The 15,383-nt window shown below is 36.9% G+C and overlaps 1 protein-coding gene across 3 annotated transcripts in view; it reads left to right on the top strand.

Annotated features, from left to right (window-relative positions):
• ryr2a (ryanodine receptor 2a (cardiac)) overlaps positions 1-15,383 on the top strand; it is a 657,734-nt gene that overhangs the window by 360,364 nt on the left and 281,987 nt on the right. For all 3 annotated transcript variants that reach the window (XM_051919561.1, XM_051919560.1, XM_051919559.1), the window contains exons 15-18: positions 3,748-3,843; positions 7,203-7,321; positions 7,807-7,940; positions 10,507-10,748. In XM_051919561.1, the coding sequence (XP_051775521.1) occupies positions 3,748-3,843; positions 7,203-7,321; positions 7,807-7,940; positions 10,507-10,748 (591 nt within the window). The remainder of the gene's footprint in view (positions 1-3,747; positions 3,844-7,202; positions 7,322-7,806; positions 7,941-10,506; positions 10,749-15,383) is intronic.

Raw genomic sequence — 15,383 nt, 5'->3', positions numbered from 1 at the left:
TTGTGCCATAGATTCTTTATTAACTATAACATAAAAAATTTGAAAATTCCTTCATCTGGGATTTTGACGACAGTAGTGTATGAAATGCTATCTAAGGCACCAGTCCAGAATCTTTCACATGTTCTCAGCTGGATAACAATGTGGTGAATGACAGTGAACGATGTAAACCGTGATGTCGACAAAATTGAAAATGTGTTGAAATTGGTAACCACTGACAGTAATGTTATTCTGTATTAATGTTAATGTTCTTCAGTTACTGTTCTTTTCTTTTTAAATTCTGTTATATTATGTTTTGTTAATATATTGTGACGTACAGGCAGCTGGCGATGGGTTATGTGAAAGCAGAAAAGGTGGAATGAATGCTGTAAGTCAGCGTTTCTCAACCTTTAAATATTTGAGACCCAAGTTTTCATAACAGTTTTAATCGTGCCCCCCTAACGTTTTTTTGAAAGGAGCCCATTAATACCAATTTGTTCTTTTTTAATTAATGATATATCCATCCATCCATCCATTATCCAACCCGCTATATCCTATCTACAGGGTCACAGGGGTCTGCTGGAGCCAATCCCAGCCAACACAAGGCGCAAGGCAGGAAACAAACCCCGGGCAGGGCGCCAGCCCACCGCAGGGTAATGATATATGTATCTTAGATGCATATTTTGTTATACCTACTGTGATAGACAGAGGGTCTCCGTGACCCCTTGAACCCTCAGACTCGACTCCAGACACCAGGTAAAAGTCCAAATATGAATATTTATTTTAATAATAAAGTGCACAAAGCACCCTCCTCTCCACAATACTCAATAATACACAATAATCAATCCTCCACACTCCCAGACGCTTTGCCACCCTTCCACCCAGCTCAGCTCGACGTCTGGGATTTCCCATAGTCCTTTTATAGTCCTGATCCGGAAGTGTTTCGCCCTCTCTGTCCACGTGACTAGGAACACTTCCGGGTCATATAAAAACTCTTCTTCACCCCGGAGGCACGTTGTTTCTTCCTGTCATGTGATCATGACGCACCTCCGGGTTATAGGGCACATAAGAGTCTGACAACTTCCCTACAGCGACTCCTGGAGGCCCCCATGGTATCCAGCAGGGCTGTGCATATAAACTACAGAGTCCATGATGCCCTGCTGGAATTCGGGGCACGTTCATGCTGTCGGGAGAGCTCCTCCTGGCGGCCTGGGGGTGAGGGCCGGAGTAGAAAGCCGGCAATCCTTCACACTACTTAACTTTTATCAACATTTATCTAACTCTATATTTATTTTTCTAGTATCAGAATGTGGTTTAAGTTAATTTGTTTTGGTTTCATTAGATGTATTTTTCATATTTTCGATTATTGTTTTCTTTTTTTCACATCTTCGCGCCCCCCTTTTTGTTACTTCGCGCTCCCCTAGGGGGGCCCACCCAACAGTTTGGGAACCACTGCTGTAAGTGATGGGACTGGGTGAAGGGTCTCTGTTCTGTAAGGGCAGACACGCCTCTTAGGAGATGAGTGACAGGAGAAGTTAGGAGAAAAAGGAGGTGCAGTGGAAGGATGGTTTGAGTAGAGAGTCAGGGGACAATAAGTAGGAGTGTGTGCAGTATAGAGACAAAATGAATGTGAGTGGCAGGAGATAAACAAATTAATAGGAAAAGCTTCCTTTTATTGTTTTGGAGGTATGCTCTGTAACCCAGAAAATCGAAAAAAAAAAATGACAGGGCACCGTATATGTAAAATATCTTGAGTCAATGCTTGGATAGCATGGTGAATAAGTTTATAGGTCACAGTTGTCCATATCTTACAGTGTATAATGCCTCTCCCTCTGAATTTCGTGCCAAAATTAGCTTAGCCACTATTACTTAAGAAATATCATCAAGTTCTGCAGTCTTTGTCACTGGAGTCACTGGAAACCCAGAGAAATATACCTAAACAGTTAAGTTGCTGAGATCTCTTCATTGAACAACTGCAGCCAATATGGTAATCAACCTTAAGCATAATGTTATATTACTTTATTTATTTGATTTAAAGACAGAATTTTTTAGTTTAAAATGGTTGTAAAGTGGGAATGCATCTAAGAATAAATGTCTCAATGGAGTCTTTCAGTTAATGTAAACCTATTTTTATTACCACGCTTCTTTTAACTTCACCTGTTTGAAGTCTGGTACAAATCTTGTAATCGATATTCAACCCACTTCCTATTGTTCAAATGACTTGAAATTTTGTACACTTACTCACTTCCAATGACAATACATGAATCAATAATCAGTTTCATGAACTGATCAATTAATCCATGTTAATTAGGAAATGAAATTTTCATATGAAGAATAGTTAAAGATTTCACCAATAGATGGTGCTGGTAATGGATAGAAATATTAAAGGAAGTGTTAAAATATTGATTACAAAATTATACTAAAACAAACCCAAGACTAAAAAGTTGAAAATAATATATATATATATTTATATATATATATATATATAAAACAATATTTTTTAAAAACATTGCTTATATTAAGTTAAAAAGTGTACTAAAAAGTAAAAAATAAGTCTCTCATACATCACTCGTAAAGTAAAAGCGTGGGCGCTTTTCATCTTAGCAAAAGTGCCCACGCTTTTATTTTATGAGTCATGTATGAGAGACTTATTTTTTACTTTTTAGTACACTTTTTAACTTAATATAAGTGTGGTTTTTAAAAAAGTTTTTTTATATATATATTTTACTAGTTAGCAGATAATTCAGGAGTGTATGATGTAGTACTTGTTTTTGCATGCATAATGGTGCCCTCCGATTCAAAAGCTTGTGTCTTTTCAACAGTCTTACAACCTAGAGCTCTAGCTTGCACAATGTGTAAAATGGAGTATAACTCTCAGATTGAAGAGCAGCAGCCAAGTACCTTCAATCAAGTTTTTGTTAATTATAGACTAGCTGTCATTGATACCCTCAATAACAAACTGTAGTCAGCTGGTGTTGAACTTGTGGTTAATGGTTTCCCGAATGAGGGGGTAGTCATTGTTTGTTTAACATGCATAACATGTCACTGCTAAAGCACTTTACTAAGCCTACGTAATTTGGGATCTTGTTTTAGTTCTATGGATTCGTTTTATGTGGAAGCAGTTGTAACGCAGATAAAACATATAGGCATGCATTCTACTATATTGTTAAGTGTTTTTGTTATAAAAATTGTGTCACAGAATTACAAAATATCTTGTCATCCTATCAGTATAAATTACAAATAAAGTTTGCATTGAACATAGGCAGTCTTTATTTTCTGCCATCTTTCTTCAGCTCTTGGTCTTGTTAGGTGCATGAAAACAGCCACGAGACTACTCCTACTCCTACTCCTACTACTTTCTAGCTATCCACCAGTCAAAATGCTTCATGCATTCAGTTTTCTGATCCATTTTTAGACAAATAGATGAATCTATAAATGCAGAGTTAATGTAAGAAAATAGTAAATATGGTAATTGTTTAATTTTCTCAATGATCATAAATGAATGCCTGTTTTACACAGAACAAGTAATGTACTCAGCATTGCCTGGGTTCCCCTGGATGTTTTGCAAGTTAAAAATAGTAAATAGAATATGCCATAAAAATATTTATATATATATATATATATAAATATATATTTTAAGAATGAATTATTACTCTTCTCTTTCATTAGGTTAAAAAGAATAGGTGTTTGCTGTATAATGTTGTAGTAGGATTTAATTTCATAAAGCTAAGATAGCTTGGTTTAATGTTTAGTAACGCCTTTGTATTTTAGCTGCGCTGATAAGAGGAAACAGGAAAAACTGTGCCCAATTTTCAGGTTCCTTGGACTGGCTGATTAGCAGGCTCGAGCGATTAGAAGCATCTTCTGGTGAGTATATTTCCAGTCATGGCATGATTGACTGATTTCAGTGGTTTCTGTTTATTTTGCACATTTCCATTGATGTAAGGGAATTCATTGAAGCACTATTTAACACTGATGTTTGCACCTTTGAATACTGTTACATTCCTGAAAAACCATGACATAAATTCATACACTACAATCCATAATATCTCTATTCATTAATTTTCTAAGATTACTTGTGCAAATTTAGAAGGATGGGTAGGCATGGCCTGTCTTGTATACATACAGTAGGTGCAAAATCCTAACTCATAGAGAGTTCCAAATCAACCTCACATTCATATCCTTGTATAGAGGAATCTGCAGAAACAAGAGAAAGAGTACACAGATGCTAGAACCATCTACACATGCCACCCAAACAGACACTGGTCTGGATTCACACCTATTAGCTGTGAGGCTAACCCCTGCATGAATATTCATATGTAGTATGCTGCTGTCTAGTCCTAAAAGAAAGCATATTAATAAAAATTGATTTATCTGTTTATGAAGTCAAAGTGATATATCCCCTGTACAGGCAAAGTGCATGTGCACATACAGGGGTCCCCAACTACGGTCCTGGAGGGCCCCAGTGGCTGCAGGTTTTCATTCTAACCCTTTTCTTAATTAGTGACCTGTTTTAGCTGCTAATTAGCCTCTTTTGAATTACTTTTAATTTGCTTTTTTTTAAGATTTGTTCCCCTGAATTTCTTTATCATTCCTCTGAATTACTTCATTTCTTTCCTTAAATGACAACCAAACAGAAATGAAATGTGAAGTGAGTGAGCCAATAGAAGAGCAACTAAGTCAGGGTCTCAAACTTCAAACAATTTCACTCCAACCAGTTTCTTAATTAGATGTTGATTCTTGTTGTTAATTAAACTCGTTCTTTAATTCCATGGCTTGTTGCTGCTCTCATTGTGCAATAGCAGACATTTCCAAAATTGTTGATTTTCTGTTTTCTAAGAACACTGTTCAGATGTTTTGGGGACCCGAGCAGATCAACATTCCTGAGACCTTCACCTTTCTTTATTTTCAAATATTGTATGATGGTCACAGTTTGCTGGTCATGTTTTCGTTCATTTTGTATCTCATTATTGTTTGGCTGCTAATTAAGGAAAATGAAACAATCAAGGGGTCCGAGTCTTCAAGAGCAAGTCAATTAAAATGAATTCAAAAGAAGTTAATTAGCAACAAAAACAGGTCACTCATTAAGAAAAGGGTTAGAATGAAAATCTGCCACCACGGTGGTCCTCCAGGACCGGAGTTGGGGACCCCTGCACTAACGAATTCCACATTAAGCTTAATTTAGTAACACAACACAGAAATAGTTCTTTGTTTGTAAAAGACTTCTGAAAGACTTAGATAACTGGCTCTCGATTGTACTGTGAACAATATATTTGTTTTTTTACAGGAACATTTTTAATTTTACAGGTTATAAGATTGCCTAAATATCTCACAAAATATACCTGGACTGTTGTTAGAGGGACAACTTAATTTAACATGCTACTTTAGCCATAATTCTTTACCATCCATCCATTTTCCAACCCGCTGAATCTGAACACAGGGTCACGGGGGTCTGCTGGAGCCAACACAGGGCAGGAATCAATCCCGGGCAGGGTGCCAACCCACCGCAGAACACACACCCACACACCAAGCACACACTAGGGCCAATTTAGAATCGCCAATCCACCTAACCTGCATGTCTTTGGGAGGAAACCGGAGTGCCCGGAGGAAACCCACGCAGACATGCAAACTCTACGCAGGGAGGACCTGGGAAGTGAACCCAGCTCTCCTAACTGCGAGGCAGCAGCGCTACCACTGCGCCACTGTGCCGCCTTCTTTGCCATTATGTGCAATTGTATTTGGTAATTTACATTTTACTGATTCTCTATTAAAATAAACTAACATGATGAAACAGAGTGATCCTGGATAGCAGATAGTTTAATAGATAATAGGAGTGAATGCCCACATTCTGTGTTTGAATTTGGTAAAATGTTTAAAGACATTTTTTATATTGTTCTTTACTTGTTACATTTTCCAGTTTTGGAAAAGTTGAAGACTGAAGAGTGTGTGAATATAACCAAGGGGCTATTTTATATAGTTGACAGATGAATGGCTGCACTTATGTACAATAAGATGACTGTTGCACTGGTCATATGAGAGATGTCTCCAACCAGTCAGAGAACTGGGTTGAATATTATAGGGTCCCTTTATAGATGGTATGTGGGTACAATGCATAAAGCCATTTTGGAGTCACTGGTGTTTTTCAAGGTGAGCGACTACTGCACTCTGAAGTAAACAAAAACGATGTTGTTTTTAGTGATAGTAGCACCAGGAAATCGCCCAAAAACATGTCAATTGTGTCTCTGTAACCTCAAGCACATGGCCACATTCTCAAAATGTGCCCCGCTCTGTTTTCTATTCAATTGGGTTCCGAGCATGATGCAATGTGATGAGAATTTAGGATTGGCTTAAAAGGAGAAATATAAAATTGAAGAAGAAGAAAAAAAAATAAACTTACTCTGCTTTTTGAAGAAACAATCAGTTAATTAAGAAAGTAAAGTTGCCTGACAAACACAGCGCCCGCTCTTGAGTATATGTCCCACAGTAGCAAAGATCATAGAAAGTCCATATGCTCAAGGGGAATACCATAGCTCCATGCCAAGGCTCCTTTGTTGAATATATGTCCACATTTTTCTCTTTGTTGTCCTCTGTGACAGTATCCAGTTGTTGAAACATTTATTTTTCATCTTTATTTATGCTTGGAGAATTTTTAGACCTTAATTAGGTCTCCATGTAGCTGTCTCTTTTCAGTCCAGTAATGTACTCAGTTTCTGCAGCTGCAGGTTGTCTTCAGCTAACTAAAAAAGATACGAAAGAGACTATTCCTTAATCTTAGTCGTCATAGTCTGCTACAGATATTATGGATAAAAGTTAATTGTTAGTAATTCAAAAGCTACAAGCTCTCGTGACACACAAAACACAGCACCTAAGCTCTCTCAGTGGATGCTGTTTTCCTCACTTATTCTCTATCAGATATAGAATCTGTTGCTGCAAGTTATTCTTCCAGTCAAGTACAGGACATGCATATAAATGAGAGGATATCTGTACTTATACAACACCTAAATTCGGCCTCAAACCTACACCTGATAGTGTGCTTTATTCTTAACCTGGATATTGACATTGCTTCCCTATAACAAGGTTTTTATAGCTTATTATTTGTCATGTTTCATAAGCCATATATGCAATATAAATTACATTTTTCCTTCAGTGTCTTTAGTCTTGCTTGATTGTGCAGGCTCTATCTTTGCTAACAACTCTTGTTTAATTTAGTTTTTGATTTTTTTTAGGTATTTTAGAAGTTTTACACTGTGTCCTTGTTGAAAGCCCAGAAGCCCTTAATATTATCAAAGAAGGGCATATCAGGTCTATCATTTCTCTCTTAGATAAGCATGGAAGAAACCATAAGGTAAGAAGTTTCCTTTGTTTAAGCAAGCCTAATGGTTGTTGTAATTGCCAATTATTTACAGCCTAGCTGACTAGAATAAAGTATGCATGATTTAATTTTCTTTTTAATTGGTTGATCATTTACTTTGTTTTGAGTACCAGATGTGGTGTACTTAGCCACTAAGTTGTGCTCAGTATATTAAATAGAAGTAATTAAGAGTAAATCATTTTTAGAAGAAACAGTATTACTGGAGAATTCATAGTCAGGCAAAGCAGATTTCAAAACCAGTAGCCTAGTGAACCATTAAGTGTGATATTGAAAGCATGCTGTGGCAAGATTAGCCTTAAGAGTTATGGTTTGTAACTAAAAGTAATGAAAACCCTGTTTTTTTTCTGAATTAGAAATTATTTGAAGGAATCTTAAACATTAATGATTTAAACTGTATCATCTTGTGTAAATTAGTAAGTGACTATTAAAGGGATATTTAATTTTAAAAATTTTCCTAGGTTCTGGATGTGTTATGTTCCTTGTGTGTATGTCATGGCGTAGCTGTTCGATCTAATCAAAACCTCATATGCGACAACTTACTTCCTGGAAGAGATCTTCTTCTACAGACGCGCCTTGTCAACCATGTGAGCAGGTACTAAAATTCTAGGCTATTCAAAGTGCTCATTCTGATGAAATTATCTCTCTTAAGCTGAGTCCATGTTTATAATGATATGAATTTGCCAACTATGTTCTTTCTTTTATAGCTTGATTTGCTTTGTCTTACTTAAAGATAAACGACTGGTTCCAAGCTAACTAATCTGTCCTTCATACTAGTCTCCAATCATTGTTTGTCAATAAGCTAAATTTTACATTTACTGGATATTTTGCTAAGTGTTTCTTAGTCTCATTTTTGCAGTGTCTGAAACAAATACATCTCTGTATATACTGTATATAAAATCCAACGTTTGTCTGTCTGTATGTTTGTCCGCTTTTCACGAGAGAACTACTTAATGGATTTAGATCGTGTTTTTTCTATAATTTGCTTGAACATTCTGGTTGATTTTGCGACTTCTGTCAATCCACTAAGAATAATAGTTCGCTTGCAGGAGCGATATATTCACGTGAATCTGAGAGACATGCAGCAGGCCGAGGGGAGGTGGGTGGGTCCTCCTCACTCATGCGCCAGACTCTGGGCGTTCCTTACCTCTGCTTAGCTAGTGAACGAGAGAACTACTTAACGGATTTAGATTGGGTTTTATTCTATAATTTGCTTGAACATTCCGGTTGATTTTGAAACTTCTGTCATTGCACTATGTATCATAGTTCGCTTGTGGTACTGATTTATTTGCGTGAATCTGAGAGACATGCAGCGAGCCGAGGGGGGCGAGTCCTCCTCACTCATGCACCAAACTCTGGGCGTTCCTTACCTCCACTTAGCTAGTGAACGAGAGAACTACTTAACGGATTTAGATTGGGTTTTTTTCTATAATTTGCTTGAACATTCCAGTTGATTTTGCGATTTCTCTCAATCAACTAAGAATAATAGTTCGCTTGCAGGAGCGATATATTTGCGCTAATCTGAGACACAGACTGCAGGACGAGGGGAAGGGAAGTGTGACATCAGGTGTAGGGAGCTGGGCAGGGCCCTCCTCACTGTCCTGTTTCACTGCTATGCGGGCGGCACCGTAGGGGATGGCTAGTTGGTTTATATAATAATGCTGTCATGACTGAGGCAAGCTGCCACTTGTATCAATAATGACAGCTTCACCTTAGAATTCCTAACAGAGTATTATATTATGTGTACTGTGTGAGATTTGTACTTGAACATCAGTAATTATCAATGTAGCTTCATCCAATGCAAAATGTTTTTTTTAATGTCTCCCTTTATTAGATATTTTATTCAGCAAATAAGTAACTTGCACCACCATGGTGAAAATCTGTTTGCTGTTGACAATTTATGCTGGAGCTCATATTCCATATGCATACTGTATCACATGTTCCAAAAACCACCGATTTGCTGGTGTGCTGTGTTGTGTTTTTCTTCGGCTGCTGTCTCAGATTTAGTTACAGGAGTACTAAGGGAAGTTAACAGAGTAGCCATCCAACACCACTTACTGTCTCATTCCTTTTGACACACTGCTAACTTGGCCCAAATTAAAGCATTGTGCATATTCCTTGGTTGAGCTACCAGAATATCCATATAAAGTAAATGATGATTGAAAATCACTGCATGTTCAACACAGAACCCTTTCACAGCATTTGTGCCTAGGCACCAAGAGGGTGGGAGTAAAAATGGGCATCAGCTATAGCTCAGTTATAATGTTTAATTACTGTTAAAGTATAGGAATCATGAGGTGGTGGTAGTCATATAAAAACACAGGATTCAATGGATACTCCTCTGTGTAAGTTTCTTTATTGTACCTGCACTGTATGTCTCAAACATATATACTAACCCCCAATTCCTATGCTTCCTTTTCCTTTATTCCTGCCTCTCTATATAATCAGTTCCAATACAGAAAATGTCTCTATCAAAGGAAAGCTAGCTGTAACATTAGAACACAGATTCTTCAAAACTTCTATTGGATCTGGAAATATTATCAATATATACAACTGTTATTATAACAGTACAGTTTATTTAAATGCTCTTAATATGTTATCAATATTATCTAAGCCTACATGCATTACTGCATTTCATTTAAATTATGTCAGCTCGTCAAGTATAAATCTTACTATTCTACATTTTCAGAGAATTATTTATTGTTTCTAATTCTAATTCTGAACATTTATGTCAATTATGTCTATTCAATCGTAAACAGTTTATTTGTGCTTTTTATGTAAATGATAATATTTTATTTTTATTTTACTTAATCTGACAGGTACGTTAAATACTATTTAAATACTATTTGTTAGATTTTAATAATTTTGGTTCATAATAGTATTTCTTTTGTATGTATTTCCTATGTGTAGATCCATAAGTCTTTCCAGGCTCAGAAAATATTTCAATGCTTTAAATACTAAATACAGTAATATAGAACTGAACTATGTATTATTGACCCAGCTTTTCTTCTTTTATATTCTCATATTCCTGCTTTGTGTTATTTTTTCCTATTACTGTATATTAAATTGCATTCCATAGATGTGGGCGAAATTAAGCTTTCATTCAGTTTGTGTTCAGCATTACTATAGCAGATTTTACATCTGTATTTTGTTTTCTGTAGTATTCGACCTAATATTTTTCTGGGCATTAGTGATGGCTCAGCACAGTACCGAAAGTGGTACTATGAGCTAATTGTGGATCATATAGAATCCTTCGTAATGGCGGAATCAACTCATCTTCGTGTCGGCTGGGCATCTGCAGATGGGTATTTTCCATACCCTGGTGGTGGTGAAGGATGGGGAGGAAATGGTGTTGGAGATGACCTGTATTCATATGGGTTCGATGGTTTACATCTATGGTCAGGTAAAATCTTTTTCTTTATTATTTTTCTAAATGTAGTAAGTCCATTTTCAATATTTGTTGGTATTTTGACTTTGTAGTTTTACTCACTTAACAAATACACTTGTTGGCCTTTTTTACTCTGTCCTTTCTTCTTTGTATGACATTATTTTCAGTTTTTTTGTAGATGAATATGGGCTTGTGCTTTTTTATGTTGTATGTGACAATATATATTGTACACTGTGTTACACATTTAGGAATTCTGCAAAACCATTGTTGTGCCCATGTTTAAATTCAGAAATGTTATACCTGACCCCTGTAAGCCTAGCATAATTTTCTAATAGAGGAAGATGGTGTCTATTCACAATCATGTCTATTTCACCTCATCATGTACTCATCACATTGTTTAAGACAAGAGAGAAATGCATTGAAAGGATATATGACTGACTTCTTTTTTTTCTTGTTCTATCTTTGCCATCTCTAGTCAACATTAGATGGAATGAAGCGTATCCATTCTAATAGATAAGCTATATATTTTAGTATTTTTGAATGAAATACATACATAGAAATAAATGAAGAGAAAAAGAATAGTTAATCATCCAATAGACTGTGGATATATATATATATATATATATATATATATATATATATATATATATATATATATATATTATATAATATATATACAGTATATATATATATATATATATATATATATATATATATATATATATATATATATATATATATATATATATATATATATATATACAGTGGGTACGGAAAGTATTCAGACCCCCTTCAATTTTTCACTCTTTGTCATATTGCAGCCATTTGCTAAAATCATTTAAATTAATTTTTTCCCTCATTAATGTACACACAGCACCCCATATTGACAGACAAAAAAAAGAATTTTTGAAATTGTTACAGATTTATTAAAAAAGAAAAACTGAAATATCACATGGTCCTAAGTATTCAGACCCTTTGCTCAGTATTTAGTAGAAGCACCCTTTTGAGCTAATACAGCCATGAGTCCTCTTGGGAAAGATGCAACAAGTTTTTCACACGTGGATTTGGGGATCCTCTGCCATTCCTCCTTGCAGATCCTCTCCAGTTCTGTCAGGTTGGATAGTAAACGTTGGTGGACAGCCATTTTTAGGTCTCTCCAGAGATGCTCAATTGGGTTTAAGTCAGGGCTCTGGCTGGACCATTCAAGAACAGTCACAGAGTTGTTGTGAAACCACTCCTTTGTTATTTTAGCTGTGTGCTTAGGGTCATTGTCTTGTTGGAAGGTAAACCTTTGGCCCAGTCTGAGGTCCTTAGCACTCTGGAGAAGGTTTTTGTCCAGGATATCCCTGTACTTGGCCGCATTCATCTTTCCCTCGATTGCAACCAGTCGTCCTGTCCCTGCAGCAGAATTAAGGCCAACTCCCGCATGGAGTTTGCTAAAAGACACCTGAAGGACTCTGAGATAGATAGATAGATAGATAGATAGATAGATAGATAGATAGATAGATAGATAGATAGATAGATAGATAGATAGATAGATAGATAGATAGATAGATAGATAGATAGATAGATAGATAGATAGATAGATAGATAGATAGATAGATAGATAGATAGATAGATAGATAGATAGATACTTTATTAATCCCAATGGGATGGTGAGAAATAAGATTCTCTGGTCTGATGAGACCAAGATAGAACTTTTTCGCCTTAATTCTAAGCGGTATGTGTGGAGACAACCAGGCACTGCTCATCACTTGTCCAATACAGTCCCCACAGTGAAGCATGGCGGTGGCAGCATCATGCTGTGGGGGTGTTTTTCAGCTGCAGGGACAGGACGACTGGTTGCAATCGAGGGAAAGATGAATGCGGCCAAGTACAGGGATATCCTGGACAAAAACCTTCTCCAGAGTGCTAAGGACCTCAGACTGGGCCGAAGGTTTACCTTCCAACAAGACAATGACCCTAAGCACACAGCTAAAATAACGAAGGAGTGGCTTCACAACAACTCTGTGACTGTTCTTGAATGGCCCAGCCAGAGCCCTGACTTAAACCCAATTGAGCATCTCTGGAGAGACCTAAAAATGGCTGTCCACCAACATTTACCATCCAACCTGACAGAACTGGAGAGGATCTGCAAGGAGGAATGGCAGAGGATCCCCAAATCCAGGTGTGAAAAACTTGTTGCATCTTTCCCAAGAAGACTCATGGCTGCATTAGCTCAAAAGGGTGCTTCTACTAAATACTGAGCAAAGGGTCTGAATACTTAGGACCATGTGATATTTCAGTTTTTCTTTTTTAATAAATCTGCAACAATTTCAAAAATTCTTTTTTTTTGTCTGTCAATATGGGGTGCTGTGTGTACATTAATGAGGGAAAAAATTAATTTAAATGATTTTAGCAAATGGCTGCAATATGACAAAGAGTGAAAAATTGAAGGGGGTCTGAATACTTTCCGTACCCACTGTATATATATATTTTGTAACAAGGAAGGACACCAGACATTGCAAAGGTTTGGGGCAGCCACCCGTATAATGTGTTCCTTGTTACAGTGGCGTAGCCGGCAGGATAGTATAAGTGCTTGATTTTCAGTAACGTTTCCGAGGTAAAAGGCGTCCCTTGGTCCATTAGGACTTCTCCCTCCACTCCTCTTCAGGCTTTGTCCTCTCCTCCCGACTATGGCCCCTTATGGACTGAGGTGGCTCCTTTTTATAAGGCACCTAGATGGACTCCAGGTGCCTAACAAGCTTCTTCCAGCCACATTTCCAGGTGTGGCGGAAGCGTGACCAAATAAGGCCCTGGAAAGGTCCATGCGCCCCCTGGCGGTGGCCATGGGTTCCAACAACGTTGAGCCTCCATGCTCATAACCCTTGGCCCCACTGAAGACCAAGGGGGCTGCCCTCTATCAGCCCGGGGAACAATCTGTCCCAACAACCCTCTTTTTCCCGGTCCTTCCACACTTTGGACATCCTGGCCAGTTAAGGGCCCTGGCCATCTGCCACTATATAAATGAATAGTTTAGCAGGTTTGTTCAATCTAATATCAATCTAACACCAGAACAGTAACGTGTTTGCTGTGCTCCTTTACCATTTTTATACATGAATGATTTATGCTAAAATAGCACTCTCACTTCTTGGCTGAAAATTGATTCCTGCACTGCACACATATCCTAAAAGCACCCATGACACTTTTTATTATGACAACCGCTACAGCGGTTTAAACTGATACCATTAAATAGCAAACACATAGAATGTCAGACTAAAAACTGAGATTATGCATTTTCTCTTGATCACTCACAAAGACCATGCAAAAAATGAAATAACATCATGTTAGGTATAATAGAAACCATCATTTTAGTCTAATTTATTTTAAAGCACATTTCCATGCATGAAAATGCTTGAAGTGTTTTACAATAGTAATAGGTAGTGATGAGGAAACATCACTGAATTTGCTTCACCTCGAGTTCATCAAAAACTCAGTATTGTTCAGAAATATCGGTAAACTTGGTGAAATGAACTGAAGTCAATGGGGAAGGAAAAACTGAATTAATACTGAGTGGATTATAATGATGTAATAGTACTTTTAAGTGCCCCTGAGTGCTGTGGGAGCATCTGCCAACTGTATTTGATTCATTATTGTGGCCAGAAATATTAGATGTAGTTTATTTCTGGTAACTGTGGAAAAGCAATGGGAAAATAAACTTGAAAGTGTTTTCTGTTGGGTCCAAAATGGCTCTTGGACCCATTGTCTTCCTCCCTCACATCAACTGGCAGCAGTAATACACTGGAACATTACAGAAAAAAATCATGTAGCTTGATGTTATATCTTTGGTTAACTTCTCCAAACAAGCAATTATTGACACTACAGGAAGCAATACATCATCATTAGAAAAATTGCCTTTGGTCCACTTCAGGCACCACCTCCTTAATCTGCATACTGAGTTCAACTGATACTCTGACAGATGACTTCAGTGTTTGTAAGGGTTCAAAGGGTTGTATGGAAGGAAGTTGAAAATCGCAAATGGCCTCCATTAAGCATCATATCAAAATCCAATGGAGGTTTTATTATCTTATTTTGAATGCAAAATTAGCCCAATTAAAATGTGCAAAATGTATATCTTTTCCATTTTCCATTAAATAAGTAAGACTATGCACACATTCCTGGTTTCCTATTGCAATATTCGTCAGAGTTGTAATTAAAATTGTTGTTTGAAATTGTAGGCGACTTTGTGTTTTATCTCCCTTAACTGTCTGCAGTTGTTTTCTGTTTGTTTACACTTACAATGGCCCTGTTCTGTGCAGTTTAAAATCATCCTTCTTTGTTTCAATTAATGTCTGAGTTTAAGAATGCTTTTTTTTGGCACAAATTAAGAATATTATATTTACATGTACCGGTAAATGTAAGGTAAAAGTATACAGTATCTACAAATATAAGTGTTAATTAAATTTAAATCTTTAGTAGGGCATGCTGGTAAAGAAGAGAATACAGTATATGTCTTCAAAGTCATTTAAATTCAGAATCATAACAGTGTATCGATTATTTTGCTTATTGCTACAGATGGTTATCTGAGTGAATCGGTGGTTTTGTAGTAAGCAAAAGTCTACAGTCATGCTTTGTCAGTGTTATCCATTACCCTGCTTTCTACCCATAGGC

This window comes from Erpetoichthys calabaricus, chromosome 15, assembly GCF_900747795.2.
Source record: "Erpetoichthys calabaricus chromosome 15, fErpCal1.3, whole genome shotgun sequence".
In the NCBI taxonomy this organism is placed as follows: Eukaryota; Metazoa; Chordata; class Cladistia; order Polypteriformes; family Polypteridae; genus Erpetoichthys; species Erpetoichthys calabaricus.
Note: the sequence above shows the minus strand (reverse complement) of the source record. Positions and strands in the feature narration are given on the sequence as shown.